This window comes from Lipotes vexillifer, unplaced genomic scaffold, assembly GCF_000442215.2.
Source record: "Lipotes vexillifer unplaced genomic scaffold, Lipotes_vexillifer_v1.1 scaffold815, whole genome shotgun sequence".
Taxonomy (NCBI): domain Eukaryota; kingdom Metazoa; phylum Chordata; class Mammalia; order Artiodactyla; family Lipotidae; genus Lipotes; species Lipotes vexillifer.
Window position 1 is genome coordinate 2,377,190 of NW_006773723.1, and position 18,376 is coordinate 2,395,565.

At 37.2% G+C, this 18,376-nt stretch overlaps 1 protein-coding gene across 1 annotated transcript in view; it reads right to left on the bottom strand.

Annotated features, from left to right (window-relative positions):
* PPP1R42 (protein phosphatase 1 regulatory subunit 42) overlaps window positions 1–18,376 on the bottom strand; it is a 40,309-nt gene that overhangs the window by 4,051 nt on the left and 17,882 nt on the right. The window contains exons 5-7 of the mRNA XM_007448488.1: window positions 11,585–11,702; window positions 9,583–9,714; window positions 2,770–2,929 (exon numbers count right to left, since the gene is read on the bottom strand). Coding sequence (XP_007448550.1) covers window positions 2,770–2,929; window positions 9,583–9,714; window positions 11,585–11,702 — 410 coding nt within the window. The remainder of the gene's footprint in view (window positions 1–2,769; window positions 2,930–9,582; window positions 9,715–11,584; window positions 11,703–18,376) is intronic.

The window sequence follows — 18,376 nt, forward strand, 5'->3', positions numbered from 1 at the left end:
AGGCTTGTGTAAATATACATGAGCACAGACTGCATGCATTTATAAAGGAGGTGGAAAACATTCCCCTGTCATTGGACAGATTTTGCTTCACTGTGTTCCACATAGGATACAGGCACAGCTTTCAGTGTGTAAACCGTAAAGGAGTGTGGAGCACATACTTTTAGCATTTTGGAAGAAGCCTCTAAGCTCCTTTCCACCTCTGAACAGGCTCCCCACCTCGAATCTTAAATATAGACTGTAGGGGACTCTTCTGCTGATGCCAGCTCATTATCCTCCTTCAGGTAATTAAGGGAAGGAATTGGTTTAATCAACGTTTTTAGAAACTAAAAATCTGTTCTTTACATTTGGGCCGCATATTTTGTTTATAATACTTTACTAACCTTCTAATTTTATCCTCATTGTCTCTTAGCCTTACACTAAATTAGTAAAATGTTAGCAATAGGCATACCCTAACAATCTATTATCAAGAGCTTAATGAAATTCCGTAATATATTTGGTCGTCTTTTATTAAAGAGAGGTAGAACTGATATTCCCATTTAATAAGACTTAGATCATTTGTGATACCAAAACAATATTTTGGCATGTCCTCAATGAAAATGTTACATGAGGAAATAAAAAATATTTAAAAGAAAATGTTTATGTAATACTTTTTCACATTATAAAACTTAGGAATCAGGATTGAACATAATAAACTTCACTGATAGTGGCAGAAGCAGGGCATTCTTTATATTATTCTCACAGGAACCCCTCTATTCTGCTGGTTTCTTTAGGGTAGCCTATCTTAGCAGTACTTAGCAGTTAAAAATGCATTTAGCTCTGTGTTTAGTGTTCCTAGTTAGGAAAATGAGAATATAGTGATTTGTCAGTGCAGTCCAAGTGACTAGAGTTTTGCTTGGGGCTGTAGAATATGTGGTATGTGCCGTAGCTCGCAACTGATCTAACAGTGTGTGTGGCAATGTACAGATTTACCAATATTGTTTTCTGAGGCTATGTTCATTTTTATTGTTTTCTTTTCCACCTTGATGATATACTAGCAAGACCTTTCAAAATGCTTGGCAAAGAAACAAGACTCAAGAACACTGTTGTGGAATTGACATGAGTTATGTAAATCTTTAAGAAACTAGGGCTTCCCTGGTGGCGCAGTGGTTGAGAGTCCACCTGCCGATGCGGGGGACACGGGTTCGTGCCCTGGTCCGGGAAGATCCCACATGCCGCGGAGTGGCTGGGCCCGTGAGCCATGGCCACTGAGCCTGCGCGTCTGGAGCCTGTGCTCCGCAACGGGAGAGGCCACAACAGTGAGAGGCCCGCGTACCGCAAAAAAAAAAAAAAGAAACTGTTGGGGTGCTATGAACAAACTGGCTATGGTTTTGATGGCAGTGATAATGGACATAATCAGTAAGGCAAATTCTCAGACAGCCTCTGTTTTTTATGTGTGTGAGTCGAGAGGAGGCAAGACCAAAACTAGGACTCCTTGTATATCCTATCGTCTTTCCCCAGATAAAGCGTTTTCCAGACTCATAGGACTCTCTCTCCCTTAAGCCTCTCCTGGCAAGCCTAAGCCACTCTTCAGGGAATGGGGGTAGGGTAGTGCAGCACTGTTGTTCATGGGTCTTCTTCAGGAGGGCTCCATTAAGGAATGCTAAATCACCATCCCTTGACTGGACCCTGCAAAGAGGGTCTCGTGACAAACCCACGTGACCTTCATCAGGCAGTTCTGGAAAAAGGAAGTCTATTCCAAAGTACATCCACTGGCTCTGATTGCTTTCTCAATGAAATACACTATTGCCCTTTATTATATTGTAGTGACTACTATGGTATGATTGGAAAGATCAATAGAGCAATCATTGTATTGATTATAAATGAAGAAAAGTTGAATGGATAATTTGTAGGATGTATGAGGATCTGGTTTATAACGCCCATAGCATTTATCACAGTATATAGTAGTGGTATCACATTTGACTCTCACACTAACTTGTTGCAAGATCTTTGAGATCAGGACTATCTCATTTGAGTTTTTATTATATTGAGTATTGTCTGGCATATAGCAGGTGGCTGTTAGTTTTATGAATAAAGGAAGTTATTTTCTGGTATGATTTATCTTTACATCAGAGCAATAACATCTTTTTTAAAGCTGAAAAAAAGCAATTTTCTTCTCATTAGGAGACTCAGAGCTGATTCATAATGAGCTAAATTATGTATATACTCAAGGTTTAGAATAGTGATTCTTAAACTATTTTTTGGATCATAAATCTCTTTGAAAATCTAATGAAACTTCTAATGTATCCTTCAGGGACACCAGGTCAAGAACCTTTGGTTTGGAGAAGTGGTGAAAGTAGCCTATCTCTGCAGTGCTCTGGCTTCTCCTCCTTTCTGCCACCAGATGCCCTGCTGTAGCCATCTACTCACTAATGGACCACCCATTATCATCTGGGCCTCGGGCTCCTTTGATATGATCCCTGCTCATTCAGACATCTTTACATGCTGCTTCTGGGACTTTCCTGAGTCACCTGCCCTACCTCAGTAGGTGTATCTAGTCTGTGACTCCCAGCTCTTCCTGAATCAACCCTTCCACTGCAACTTTATGACTGTTTGGGCTGATGAACAATAAACTCTTTTTTTTTTTTTTTTGGTGCTTGGTCAAGAAGAATTGAGAACAGAGAACGAGGAGACAGACGGAGGGGCTCTCTTCCTCTGTGCTGTTGACAGTGAGGGTGTCCCATCCTCCCCCCAAAAGATAAATCACACACAAAAATATTTGAAAGAACCTACCCCATGTCTTCAATAATTTTAGGGTTATCTTCTTGGGAGCTTTCTGGAGATGCATTTCCATTTGCAAGGTATCTTTGTGTATCAGAGAAAAAAACTAATTTTGGCTTACCCACCTGTGGGTAATAAACAGGAACTATGTGATGCATTGTTTCAAAGTTACCTGTAGCATACAAAGAATTAAAAGCATTCTGCTTTGAAACTAATAACTAAATTGCAAACATGGCATAGAAAAGCATTAGACTATCTAAAATTATGTTTTATGAAATGGAATTAGATGAGGTTATATAGATCCACAGCAAAACCAATAAATAATTAATATCCGGGATAAAAATATCACAGACTTTCATACATGAGAACCTACACAGCAAAGTTTATGGTCAACTCTCATAGACAAAATGGGTATACCAACATTAATATAAATATTAACTGCCCTTGCATTTTGCTGTTATGAGTTTATTTTTTTCAGTGTGAAAAAATCAACATCATTGATTTCCATATCATTTCCCTGTTTAAAGATCCTCCTTCCTTTCCAGCAATGATTTCCTTTTAAGTGAAGACTGCCTTATTCGCCTCTAATTCTCAGGGCCTAGCATAGTCTTGGGCACATCTAAGATGCTCAACAAATGTTTATTAAATGACTAAATGAATATTTCCATCAAAACACTGCAAAAGTAAATGCTGAATAAAACAAAACCAGTTCAACTTTGGTTGATGATAAAAAATGCTGAAGGGCATTCAGATATTTTGAATTTTGTTAGTGTTTGACTTTGCTTCTAATTTTGAGCTATATAGTTGTGTGACTATATTTAAGACAAGATTTTTTTATTGTTACATCCTTGAAGTCTGAGGTAATTTTACCATATAGAGCTCCAAATTTATAGGGCTACCGAAAATATGTAGTCAGGAAATACAAAGATGACTGTCTTCCTAAGAATTCCTGTTCACTTATAATGTATTTGGTTGACTTTCCCTGTTGATTAGTGTACAGGTATCTTTAAATGGTTCGTCTTAGCTCTTCTAAAGACCTGAAGGTATATTGTAGATTTAAAAATATACACAGTATATTTTCTAGACTTTAAGTCATTCTTTCCATTTCTCCTGAGTGGCAATAACAGACACTTTACATAAAGACTATAGTGTAAGCTATTGGCCACATACCTAAGGACAGAGTTATTGCGTGTTAAATACGTGTATCCAGGGATATCACAGGTTGTAAGCCTGGGAAGCTCAGAACTGTACCATTTGTTTGGATGGGGTTGGCAAACGTGTGTAGGTGGTGAGGAAGAAGGACATCTGTAGATGGCCAAGAGAGAATAACTGAGTACTCCTGAGGAAAACTCACATAATTTCTATTACAGCTAGTCAGCTTTCAATTTCAATTTAATTTTAATTTAATTGACCTTACAGTCTATTTTTCAATATAGTAAATCATATAATCTATTTGAATACTTTTCTTTTTCTTTTTTTTTTTTTTAGCGGTACGCGGGCCTCTCACTGTTGTGGCCTCTCCCGTTGCGGAGCACAGGCTCCGGACGTGCAGGCTCAGTGGCCATGGCTCACGGGCCTAGCCGCTCTGCGGCATGTGGGATCTTCCCGGACCGCGGCACGAACCCGTGTCCCCTGCATCAGCAGGCGGACTCTCAATCACTGTGCCACCAGGGAAGCCCCCTATTTGAATACTTTTAAAATTTCAAAGTTCTTTCATAATATAGTCTCATTTTTCTCCCTAGTTCCTTTTTTGTTTATAAAAATTACATGTTTACATATCACATATTTACACATTTGCAGATTTTTCTAAATTCCCACCAACTGAAGTGAATTTCTACGTAGAGCAGACATTATTGTCCTTGGGTCCAAGCATGATTCAGCCAGTCGTCAGTAGAGTGGTCACTAGAAGCCAAAGCTGTTTAATGAAGTCAGATAACTGATTAATCACTGTCTCCCTGGTATCTTTGTGACCTTAGACAAGTTATTTCATCTTTCTAAAACTCAGCTTTCTCAGCTGCAAAATGGATATAATAATTATCTTTCCCACAAGTTAAAATGATTAAAACAGTAGTGCGCATAAATATCTGAAATGTTTGGCACAATAAATATTAGCTCTCTTTTCTTCCCTTGCCCCCTCTTCTTGGCTTCCTAGACTGGAGTGCTTTCCATTTTAAATTATTAATGATTATCATGACAGCAACTACAACAAGGTATGAAATTATGCTTCTGTACTACATAACATTCTGTATGGCTTTTTAAAAAAATTGTGGTAGAAACACTTAACATGAAATCTACCCTGTTTAATTTTTAAGTGTACAATAAATACATTATTGTTGACTCTAGGTGCAACTTTGTACAGCAGACCTCTAGAGTTTATTCATCTTGCTTGACTGAAGCTTTATGCCTGTTGATTAGTAACTCCCCATTTCTCCCATCACCCCTATCCCTGGGCAGCCACCATTCCACTCTTTGATTCTATGAATTAGACTATTTTAGATACCTCATATATGTGGAATTATGCAATATTTGTCCTTCTGTGACTGGCTTATTTCATTCAGCATAATGTCCTCAAGGTTCTTCCACATTGTTTCATATTACAGAATTTCCCTTTTTTTAAGGCTGAATAGTATTCCATTGTTTGTATATACCTTATTTTCTTTATCCACTCATCTGTCAGTGGACATTTAGGTTTCTACATCTTGGCTATTGTGAATAGTACTGCAGTGAACATAGGAGGGTTAACATGTCTTCAAGATCCTGGTTTCAGTTCTTTTGGATAAATACTCAGAAGTGGGATTGCTGGATCATACGGTTATTCTATTTTAAAATATTGAGGCACTGCCATACTGTTTTTCACATTGGTTGCACCATTTTGCATTCCCACCGACAGTGTGCAAGGGTTCCAATTTTATCCATGTCCTCACCAACATTTTTTTTTTTGTCATTTGATAATAGCCATCCTGACAGGTATAAGGAAGTATCTCATTGTGTTTTTTTTAAAAAAAATATTTATTTATTTATTTGGCTGTGCTGCGTCTTACTTGTGGCATGCGGGATCTTTGATCTTCGTTGCGGCATGCAGGATTTTTAGTTACAGCATGCAGGATGTTTTTTTTTAGTTGCAGCATGTGAACTCTTAGTTGTGGTATGCGGAATCTAGTTCCCTGACCAGGGATTGAACCCAGGCCCCCTGCATTGGGAGTACAGAGTCTTAGCCACTGGACCACCAGGGAAGTCCCATCATTGTGTTTTTGATTTGACTTTCCCTGTTGATTAGTGACATTGAGTATTTTAAAAATATACCTGTTGGCCATTTGTAGGTCTTCTTTGGGGATATGTCTATTGGAAATGCTGTTGGGAAAATGGTGCCAATTAACTTGCTTGACAAAGTGTTGCCACAAACCTTCAATTTGTATAAAATGCATTATCTGTGAAGCGCAATAAAGTAAAGCACAATAAAACAAGGTGTGCCTGAAATCACTCTATTTATTTATTGAAATATAGTTGATGTACAATATCTTGCTAGCTTCAGGAGTACCACATAGTGATTTGACATTTGTATCATTGTGAAATTATGACCACCATAAGCCTAGTAACCATATGTCCTCATGCAAACTTATTATAATATTGTTGACCATATTCTTTGTGTTGTATATTATGTCCCTGTGGCTTATTCATTTTATAACTGGAGGTTTACCTCTTAATCCCCTTCACCTGTTTCACCCCGCTTCCCTGGCAACCACTGCTTCTCTGTTTCTATGAGTCTGTTTTTGTTTTGTTTTCTTTGTTTCGCTTTTTAGATTCCACATATAAGTGAGATCATTCAGTGTTGGTCTTTCTCTTTCTGACTTATTTTACCTAGCATAATACCCTCTATATCCATCCATTTTGTCACAAATGGTAAGATTTTATTTTTATTTTTAATGGCTGAGTAATATTCCATTGTATATATCATGAATCTTCTTTATCCATTCCTCTATTGAAGGATACTTAGGTTGCTTCCATATATTGGTTATTGTAAATAATGCTGCAGTGGACATTGGTGTGTGTATATCTTTTTGAATTAATGTTTTTGTTTCCTTTGGGTAGATACCCAGAAGTGAATTTGCTAGATCATATGACAGTTCTATTTTTAATTTTTTGAGGAACTTCTGTACTGTTTACCATGATGGCTGCACCAATTTACAATCTCACCAGCAGTGCACCAGGGTTCCCTTTTCTCCACATCCTTGCCAACACTTGTTATTTGTTGTCTTTTTGATAATTGCCATTCTGATAGGTGTAAGGTGGTATCTCATTGTGGTTTTGATTTGCATTTCCCTGATGATTAGTGATGTTGAGCATCTTTTCATGTGTCTCTTGACCATCTGTATGTCTTCTTTGGAAAAATGTCTATTCAGGTCCTCTGCCCATTTTTTAATTGGGTTATTTGTTTTTCTGATACTGAGCTGTATGAGTTCTTTGTGTATTTTGGATATTAACCCCTTATCAGTCCTATCATTTGCAATTTTCTTCTCCCATTCAGTAGGCTGTCTTTTCACTATGTTGGTAGTCTCCTTCGCTATGCAAAAGCTTTTGAGTTTGATGTAATCCCATTTGTTTGTTTTTGCTTTTGTCCCTTGCCTGAGGAGACAGATCCAAAAAAATATTGCTAAGACCAGTGTCAGAGAGCTCACTGCCTATGTTTTCTTCTAGGAGTTTTATGGTTTTAGCTCTTACATTTAAGCCTTTAATCCATTTTGAGTTTATTTCTGTATATGGTGTGAGAAACTGGTCCAGTTTGATTCTTTTGCATGTAGCTGTCTAGTTTTCCTCACACCATTTAATGAAGAGGTTGTCTTTTCCCCATTGCATATTCTTGCCTCCTTTGTTGTAGATTAATTGGCTATATAGGCGTGGGTTTACTTCTGGTCTCTCTATTCTGTTCCATTGATCTGTCTATTTTTGTGCCAGTACCATACTGTTTTGGTTACTGTAGCTTTGTAGTATACAGTAGTATACCCTTGAATGACACAGGTTTGAACTCCTCAAGTCCACTTTTATGTGGAGTTTTTTCTATAGTATATACTACAGTATTACACTATCTGAGGTTGGTTGAATCCTTGGATGTGGAACAAAGGATATGGAGGGCTGACTGTAAAGTTACATGCAGATTTTTGACTTTGGGGAGGGTCGGCACCCCTAACCTCCTCACTATTCAAGGGTCAACTGTAGTTTGAAATCAGAGAGTGTGATCCCTTTGGCTTTGTTCTTCTTTCTCAACATTGCTTTGGTGGTACTTTGGAATCTTTGGGGTAATACTGAAAATATGCAAGTCCTTGCCCTGAGTCTAGTTTTGCCCTTCACAGCCAGCCAGGTATAAGCAGAGGAGGAGAAATGCCTCCTGTCCATTTTATAGGTTTTAGATCTTGAGAAGTTCATATTGCCAACACAATATCATCACTCATTTGACTGGCTTAAAAAGTCCAGTTCTTTGAAATAATGTTAACAGTTCATATTCAGGGGATACAATATGGCAAAATCATCAGAGCTTTCCATCTCTGCTTCTCTTCACCTCAACCTCCTTGTCCTAGAGTGATAGAGCTCCTAGGATATGCTATCTATGCATAAAGCCTCACTACACTGTTTTGGTTTCTGTTTCCTTATTCCCCTGGTCTCACCTCTTTCTCTGTCTCCATCCCCTGTTAGCTGTGGAATTAGAAGACCATTAGCATTCAAACACTGTCACGGAACAGAGCAAGGGCCTCATTTCAGAGTTGTGGACTATAGAAGAGTGAATTCTAGGATACTCCCCAGTATGCTAATGATGATTATTACACATCATACTTAGCTAAGTTTAGTTTCATTAGTTAGGCAGGGGAAGTTGGCGTGTCCTTGTAACACAACCTTAAGCATATTATAGTCAAAATATTCAAATGTTGGGGTGTGTACTTAAGAAAGAGGACAGGCCACAGAGTATGGGGAACATATGTAGTTGTGATACATTTTTATTTTTTATCCTGATGAAAAATGTGATTTTTGCACTTTTGCTAAACAAATATACTTGTGAATTGTTTCACAAGTTACATAGCTGATTGTTGTTTCACCATTTACATAACTAGTGTCATGCACTTTTGCCAGATATAAAATTATACACTTTTCCCCACCCTCATGGCTCTCTGTTTATATAGCTGACATAGTTATACTCAATATGAACTAAACATAGCTTTTTTCATATATGGTAACTACCATATTCATATATAAACATTATAGGAAAAATTTCCTAGGAATTGTAAACAAGTTAAAAAAAGCCCATAAAAAATCTAAACAACCGCCCCTTATTTTTTTGTTTATATATTTATATTTTATTTATTGAATCAGTGATAAATAGTAAGAGCTACAACTGTGATCTAAAAATCTAACAAACTAGAATTAACATTGGATACATTTCACCATATTTGTTCCATTTGCTTTACCTTAAATAGAAATAGTTTATATAAAAATTTATCTACTTTTAAATAAACACCCTCTTTCGTTTTCTTATTTTTTCAGTGCTAGTTCATAACAACATTGTTTTTAAGACTTTTTGATAATGCAAAGCTTAATTTTTAATTTTGTAACAAGGATTCTAATATTAACGTGAACACAAAATCTTAAAACACACAATTTCAGAATTCAAAAATTACAAATATTCTCCATTCCATTCTATAGTTATGTGCCCTGGAGCACTTATACACAGATGCATGTACCCACAAACCCCCCTTATTTCTGGTATTTTTTTTTTGTTGAGTAGAATATTCTCTTTGCTAGTAGAAGTGATTGACTAATGAATGACAGCCTACTTACTTATGTGTGAGTTACTTATATCCTCGTTCTTACTGTTCCTTTTTTTGCTGATTTTCTTGGCATCTTTGGATGCTTTCCAATTCATTAGGAATTGTCTTTCCATATTTTTAATTTCTTTTCCATCAAGGAATTCTAGAGAAAATATATGTTAAAAAATGTAGTATATAAATGCTATAAATGTTATGTATCAATACAGCATGAACATTATAAATACAATATATAAATATTATGTATACACATACAATATATATACCTCTGGTGTAGGACACATGAACAGCTACACGACAGGCTGAAATAAATTTATTTTTAAAATACCTTATTTACACAGCTTCTGTTTTGTTGAGCTTTTATTTATTTTTAATTGTTTTTTCTGATTTCAAAAAGAATATGTGCATATTATAAACAACTGAAACATGATGAAAAAAATATAAAAAGGCTCTGTAATTACTATCCATATCTCTCCTTCCCATCACTAACAAAGGTAATCATTATAAACAATTTGATGTATGGTCACCCTTCTTGCATCATAAAGTATTTTAAAAAACAAAAACATCATATTCAACAAAAATATTATCTATTCATTTAAATAATTCTATGATTATTCATAGGAAAAAGTAAAATATATTTTATGTTAATTTCATCAAGAAGTTTTATATATGTAACATGGTATTTTAAAAGTACATACATTAATAATGCTTATTATATCCTAAGATATAGGATATAATAGGAATAATCGCATAGCTGGCCTCTTCGTTCTATGAAGTGAGATTTCAGCTATCTTCACATTTTGTTTTTTTAAAAAGTTTTGAAAATTGAGCATATTAAATTACACACATAAGTTTGTGTGTTGTAAGATTTGGAAAATTCAAAGAAATGGAGAAAACAAAACATTGCCTGTATTCCACAACCAGAAATAATCACTGACAGCCACGGATAACACTTTAGTATATTTCTTAGCATTGTTTTGTTTTCTAGGTGTGTATTGTGTGTATATGTGTGTATTATATAAAAATGGAATTCTCTATTTATACAATATCACATCTTTTTAATATTGTATTGTGAGCATTTTACCACGTCTTTCTTTAAACACAATTTTTAATGACTGAGAGAATTCCAAGTACAAATATACGAGTAATTTACCTTTAAAAATATACATGACTGTTCTTCCTGTGTATTCTCTGTTTCCTACTCTTGGCTGGTGGGGTAGAGGGTAGGTAAGGTGTGACTCTCACATACGTGTTTTGAAAAATCGTCTTGGATGTTTCTGATATACCCTCTGTCATCCCGTCTTTCCCCAAAGAGAACCACTGTACTAGCATTATGATTAACCAAGGTTTACTATAGCTATGAGCTTTGAAGTGGTTTTGCCATATGTTAGTTTTTATACTCAAGTACAGCATGTCATAGAAACACTCTCACAAATCTCTGTGAGAGGGCAGTGATTATCTCTCTGATACTGTATAACTTGGTACCTATTGAAGAGCATTGGTCCATTTCCCCTTATATAGTGCAGATTCAGGAATGTTATTATTTGTACGGATCTCATAAAGGGACTCCCCACCTTCTCCCCTTTCAAGGAACTCCTGTATGTTCTTAAGGTGCCATTTGGCAAGTGTCAAGCAATGAAAACCTTTATCAATTTTATCTGCAGAACCAAGAGTCTCCAGATCTTCAGAGGATTTGTGCCAGTGAAAATTTGGCAAAAGGCCAGCAAGTTCTACACATTTATGACTAACCATTTTTGTTGGTAACAGCTACATTTTCTTTTTAAAGAAAGAGCGTTTGATGTCTTAATTAATTATTTCTGAACAGCAGATCTTTTTCATGTTTTATTTCTCAATTTTAACTTTTGCTTTTATTAAAATATCAAATTTAAAGTTGACCATTTTTGTAGATCTAGATGTCATATTCATATTTCTGAAGGCTTGCTGATAAATTAACTAAAGAGTTAACCAGCTCTCTTTCTCTAAGAAAATCATATTAATATAATATAAACATGTACCCAGTGATTTGGACACCAGTATCAGTCTATCTCTGTATTTCGGTTTGAGACAAACAGGATTTCTGTTTAGATCCATTTTCCACAGCTTCATCAACTTGTTCAGTAAACACTCCAAATCCTATCATTAGAGAAGAAAAAAGAAAGACACAGGTATTTTATATTATCAATATTTCTTTCATGTCAGTTAACTGTTTTAAAAGGTAATTACTGTTTTCCATGGAGTTCTAGCTCAGTGCCAGGTACTTAGAAGGTTACAATAAATGTTTCTTTGATAAAATAGTCTATACTAATAATAGAGAGGACTAAAGATGAGGCAAAAAGTAAGGTCCTGGGGCTTCCCTGGTGGTGCAGTGATTGAGAGCCTGCCTGCCGATGCAGGGGACACACGTTCGTGCCCCGGTCCGGGAAGATCCCACATGCTGTGGAGCGGCTGGGTCCGTGAGCCATGGCCGCTGAGCCTGCGCGTCCGGAGCACAGGGAGAGGCCCGCATACCGCAAAAAAAAAAAAAAAAAAAAGTAAGGTCCTGAGTTGGGGGCCACAGAACTCTACTCTGTCACACTCCCTTAAATGGACCCAACCTGCAGCTCAGAAACCACTTTGCCTCTGGCTATCCATGCTACAGAAGATGCCCTGTTCTTAGTGGAGCTTATGGAAGTTTACAGATTAAGGCCATTGTGGAGTAGTAAGTAAGCAGTCCATTGACATTACAAGCAATATTTATTGTCGCTTTGTCTTTTAAAAAATCGGTTAAAAAAATATCAAAGGGGAAAATAGGAGAAAAAAAAAAACTTGTGTGCTTATCACCCAAAGATCACTTTTAATATGTTATGTATCCGTCTAGTTTTCTTTTTGAGCATAGGGATTTCCTTTTTCATTGCCATCATACTGTAGGTACAGTTTTGTTTTATGTACATCATAAACATTTGCATGTTTTAATAGCTTATAAGAAAATCAGCTTATTGATATTTAAAGGAATAATTAAGTTATTCCATGGTTGAAAATCCAAATAAATGTGAGAAAAACAGATTGATCGCCTTTAAGAACCAGCTATCTCAGTTTGCCTTCTTCATCTCCTCTCTCTCCCTATTTGATTTTTTTTTCAATCCAATATCTGTCTCCATTGCCTTGTTTTTCTCTCATTCCTTTTCTTGCTTTCTCCCCTTACTCATTTTTATGTGTATATTTTACTTTATCTACTATTTTTTAAAATAATTAATTAATTAATTTATTTTTGGCTGTGTTGGGTCTTTGTTGGTGTGCGCAGGCTTTCTCTAGTTGCAGCGAGCAGGGGCTGCTCTTCGTTGCGGTGCACGGGCTTCTCATTGCAGTGGCTTCTCTTATTGCAGAGCACAGGGTCTAGGCATGTGGACTTGTAGTTGTGGCATGTGGGCTCAGTAGTTGTGGCTCTCAGGCTCTAGGGGGCTGCTCCGTTGCGGTGCACGGGCTTCTCATTGCAGTGGCTTCTCTTATTGCAGAGCACAGGGTCTAGGCATGTGGACTTGTAGTTGTGGCATGTGGGCTCAGTAGTTGTGGCTCTCAGGCTCTAGATCGCAGGCTCAGTAGTTGTGGCACACGGGCTTTGTTGCTCCACGGCATGTGGGATCCTCCTGTACCAGGGCTCGAACCCATGTCCCCTGCATTGGCAGGCGATTCTTAACCACTGCGCCAGCAGGGAAGTCCCTTACCTACTATTTAATGGAAGTGAAATATACTTTATACTTTATTCTTATATCAATATATGCCCCAAACTTAATCTGTAAAGAATTACTCAAAACAAGTAATGGAAAAACTTTTTCTACTCTATAACCCATGATTGATTTGTAAAAATTCAGTGACCACAGGCAGAAAAATAAAAAAAAGGAAAAATACCTTCCGTAGGGCAAAAACATTACTTTAAAGCAAATGTTTTGCTAATATTAATAATAAATACTGATAATAACTAATTCTGTGGAGAGCTTTCTGGTTGTCAGAGCACTGCCGTATATGTGATGTTGTACACATCCAGGAGGATTGCATTTCTTTAGAATATGGGTATGGGGATTTCAAAGTTAGTAAAAGTTCCAGAGGATAGCAGCAGACAAACACCTATGATTCTTTTATCTGTTTTCCTCAAGCCAAGACCAAACTTATCATAGGGTATAAGGGAAAATTGGGAAATAAAAATTATGGATTAATTCATACATATTCTTTATTGCAAAGCTGAAAGTAATTGATAATGCATTGCCTGCCTGGTATTTTTATTCCCCATAGCATTTCCTCACCTTCAAAGCTTGATACCATTCAGCTTTGTATATCCATTTAATTTAACTATTTATACCTTCCATCTTATTCTTTGCTTGATCCATGTTTACTGTTGCTTAGATATTTCATTTTTCCACTTTTGGAAATTTTCTTATGATAAGCCTGCATTTACTCTTTAGGTTTTAGAAAAATTTGTTTTTCTTACTATGAAGCTTTGACAGCAGTTCCCTTCTATATATTAAAAATCCTTCCCAAACTTTCATATCCAGGAGGTAACAAATATGGAACATCCAGATATGTGCCTGCATCTACATGAAGAAATGCTGTCTTTTGGGGAATAATTAGAAGAACAGCCAGATGTCCAGAACCCACTGTAGAGCACTTTAATCTTGCTGAGACCAGTGTCTTCGCATGGTGTGGTGTCTCGAGTTCTGCCTACTTCATTATTCATCATATATTTATTGAGTCATGGGCTAAGTTCTGTGCTAGACTCTAATGTATTCAAATAAATAATTTATGTGAAAAATATAAGGACTTGTTTTAAAAATATACAGGCAACCCTAAACTTTCTGACATTGCTTCTTACTATTTGACCTTAGGCAAGTCTGTATCCTCGTTTATAAAGTAAGGATAATTAGGATTAGTTGTTGTGGGATATAAAGTGCGTGGAACAAAGCAGGTAAAGAATACATGTGTTAATTCTCTTCCTCTTTGCCTGCTCTGCCACCCCTCAGTTAATTCCCTTTCTCTTAATTTTGGTCAACAGAGAGCAAAAATTGTTGTAAGGGAGAATAAGCTTCTGATCCACTGACAAGTAATTGACTTCATAAAAGAAAGCTCTCTTCAGAAGTTGTAACTTCATCCTTCAGTCCTGGGCCCTGGATTATGCCTTCTTCACAGCATTTGTTCCACAGCTTTTGATACAGCCATAATTATTTTATGTGAGAGTTTCACTGTATTTCTCTTAGTTTAAAAAACTCTTAAGGATAGAATTGTGCATTGTATCTTTGTACATCGTTGAATATGATATCCATCATCCAAAAGTTAATAATAGCAGTAAGAGAACTTTAAATTTATATAGATAAAAAGAATCCTGTAGATTTTTGTTAATTGTTCTTCACTTGATAAATTGTCCTCAACATACTCCTTCTAGTGTATGTTTATTTAAGACTAAACTAATCCTGTGCTGCAATATGATTACTCTTTGGATACGCTCTGGTTGTTCATTGCCTTCCTGTCTTTAATAAAATGCTTTCACTTTCCTGACCTTCAATAAGTTACTAAAGGGAGCAGACACTTTTCTGAACAGTCTCTGTATGATAAATGATCATGTCACGCTATCACTTAGAGGAGTGCTGCAAAATACTAAAGAGCCAATTCTATTTCCCATGCAGGGTTGGTGCCTCAGCTCCTGTATAGGAGCCTGCTGCACTGGCAGTGCTCTCTCTACAATTAATGATGGCTGCTGATGAACCTGTATTGGACCAGAGTGCTCCAATCTTTATCGGAAACGTCTAGCCCAACTGTCCTAACTAAATCTAAAGACAGCCATTTGTCATCCCCCTGACTGCCTGTCATCATCTGCCTGGGAAAATCTATAATATTTGGCTTGTTCCTGACTAAACTGTGGAGTGAATAAATTTATCTTTGGGTTACTCTGCTTGTCAGGATCAATATTGAGCAGAGGTTGAATAAATTAGAAACTGGAAAAACATGACAGGCTGTAGTGGTTTGTTCATTTGTGTCTTATAAATCAAATATTTAGTTTATTTAAGAGGCAAGCACGTCAAATTTTTGATTTCCACCATTCATTCTAAGATGCTTTACCTCATGATAAATGGTCATCAGAAAACCAATGAAGTAAATCACTGATATATCTGACTGTGAGATGAACTTTTTAGATCATTTTATTGATTTAGCAAACTTTGCAGAAATAAAAACTATAGGTAAAGATTAAAATTTTTTACTTTCAAGTTTTTACACATTTTTGCAACCATGATATTTGACTTAATAGTGTCAGCAGATATATAATGTTGGCCCTAGAAAAGTTCATGGCTCATCAAGCTACTTGTAGAACTCCAAGTTTTATTATAAATAGTTATTAAAGAATTTAATATTTTAATACATTGCTGCATGCTTATTTAAAGGAGTTACAGAAAAAAAGGAAAGAAATGTTAATCAAAAGTAAATATCATTGAAACTAGAGCCATGGAGTTAAAGAAGGGAGTTTCTAAAGTATGGAGTATTTGACTTAAAACCTTTTTTTCTCCTCAGTGATTGGTTTTGCCACGAGTTTTATTGGGGAGAACTGAGTCATCAAGCACAGAGTTTTCTCAGTTATCTGCCTTTGATCTCACACTTCCTGTTCCATTCTTCTTTCCGATTTTTATTAACAAAGGAAAAGTCCCACCTCTTTTCCCAAATTAATCAGTTCTCTCTATCCCTTCCCCTCTCCACAGGCCTCCTCCTCTTGGGATCATCTTTCTCTTGCATTTCCATTTCCAGTCTATCCCTCACCTCTGGCTTTTATCCTCTTACATACCATCACTACACTTCTTGAAAGAGTAGTCCAGACCAGTTCTTCTCAAACTTTTATGTCCTTACAGATCACCTAGAGATCTTGTTTAAATGCAGGTTCTGATTTATTAGGTCTGGGGCAGAAGCTGAGACTCTGCATTTCTGATGCTGATGCTGCTGGTTCTAGGACCACATTTGGAGTTATAAGAGTCTAGGTCACTGCTTCTGCTTCCTCAGTCACTGGGCACTCCTGCAGCCTGGTGCTTTTGGTCAGGCACTGCTAACATTATCATTGAGCTACACATTGACAATTTCGGACTCTTTTATTTTTTGGCCGCACCGCACTGCATGTGGGATCTTAGGTCCCTGACCAGATATTGACCCAGCACCCCTTGCTTTAGGAGTGTGGAGTTTTAACCACTGGAGCACCAGGGAACTCCCCAGACTTTCTTAGTCTCATTCTTTGGGGCAACTTACCCTATTGACCGCACCCTTTATGACTTTTCTTGCAGGCTCCCTGGATCCTGCATGAATCTTTGACCCACAAATAACAAACCTCTGGCCCTAGAAATCCCCAGTATATAAACAGGCTGCTTCCTAAAAGTTGCTTTTGAGAATGGAGAACACATCTTGTTAAAAAAAAAAACAGTGCTATGCCTGGTGGGCTGTTGCCTGAATCAGCCCATAAAAATATTTAGTCAAGAAAAAGCCCAAAGAATATCTGTGCAGTGATAGTGCAATAAAACCTCCCTGTAATTTACCACCATGTTTCCCCAGCACTGGAGCAACCTTTGGGGACAGAAGTAGTTGTCCCTGCATCAGACCATCAGGGATCAGTTCTCTTGCATCCTTTTCTATAATCTACATTTATTCCTTTCAAACAGTGTTTTTCTTCCATGGACCACAGAAGATTGTAAAGTCATGGTTAGAAAAACTTTCTTCTTCTGTAACCCACCACCTTCTCCATTTATAAGCAGACCCTTTACAGAAAAAGAAAGGCCAGATTGATGGAAATAGTAAAACATCTATTACACCAAGGAAGGAAGGGTCATCTGTATGTGAGAGGAAGAACCAGATTTTGTGGGAAGCCACATTGAGCATTTTATCGTACACTGTCTCTTCCCCTATCTAGGCAATCTCATCCATGATGACAGTTTCAGTGGCCACTTAACCAATACGCTGAAGACTCCCACATTCTTCTGTCCACTGAGCTCTGGCATTATATAACCAATTGTCTTACTGATACTTTCTCTAGAACAGTTCAAAGACACCTCAGATTCTACATGACCAAAACTCATGATCTCTCTCTCCCCTAAACCTGACTCTTGAGTTCCCTATTTTCCACTGTTCAAGGCAAAGCTATGGAACCATGCTTGACCTCTCCCTCTTCCACACTCCCTATATCCAACTCACCATCAAGTCTTGTCCACTTTACTTCCTAAACAGATTTCCAGTCTGTCAGCTCACTACATTTTTACCTGTTCAAGTTTCCACCATCTCTCACCTCCTAACCAGCCTGGCCTCTTTCAGTCTATTCTGCACACTGTATCCACACTGATCTTTTTAAAATGCTAATCTATAATTACATCACCCCTGGCTTAAACACCTTCAGTGGCTCCCTACTGTTCTTGGATAAAGACAAAACTCTCTATCATGGCCTATGCAGCTCATCTGCCCACCAGCCTCTATTTGTGCTATGCTCCATCTTTACTGTCTCTGCTTCTCTTTCCTCATCTTTGTCATACTCTTACCTGCCCCAGGGCCTTTGCACATGTTATTCTCTTTACCTGGTAAGCCCTTCTATTCTCTCAGAGGTCAGCTCAGCAATACCTTCCTAAGGGAAGCCTTCACTGGGCTCCCTAAGGCAAATCCCCCAGTTATAGGCTTTCAGAGCAATATACTTCTCCTTTGTTGCACTCGCCACGGATGCAATTTTACTTTTGTTTTGTGGTAATTATGTGCTTAACATTTCTATTCCTCTCAATGCTGAGAGCTCTGGTTTTTTTTTTTTTTTTTTTTTTGGGTTCCCGGGG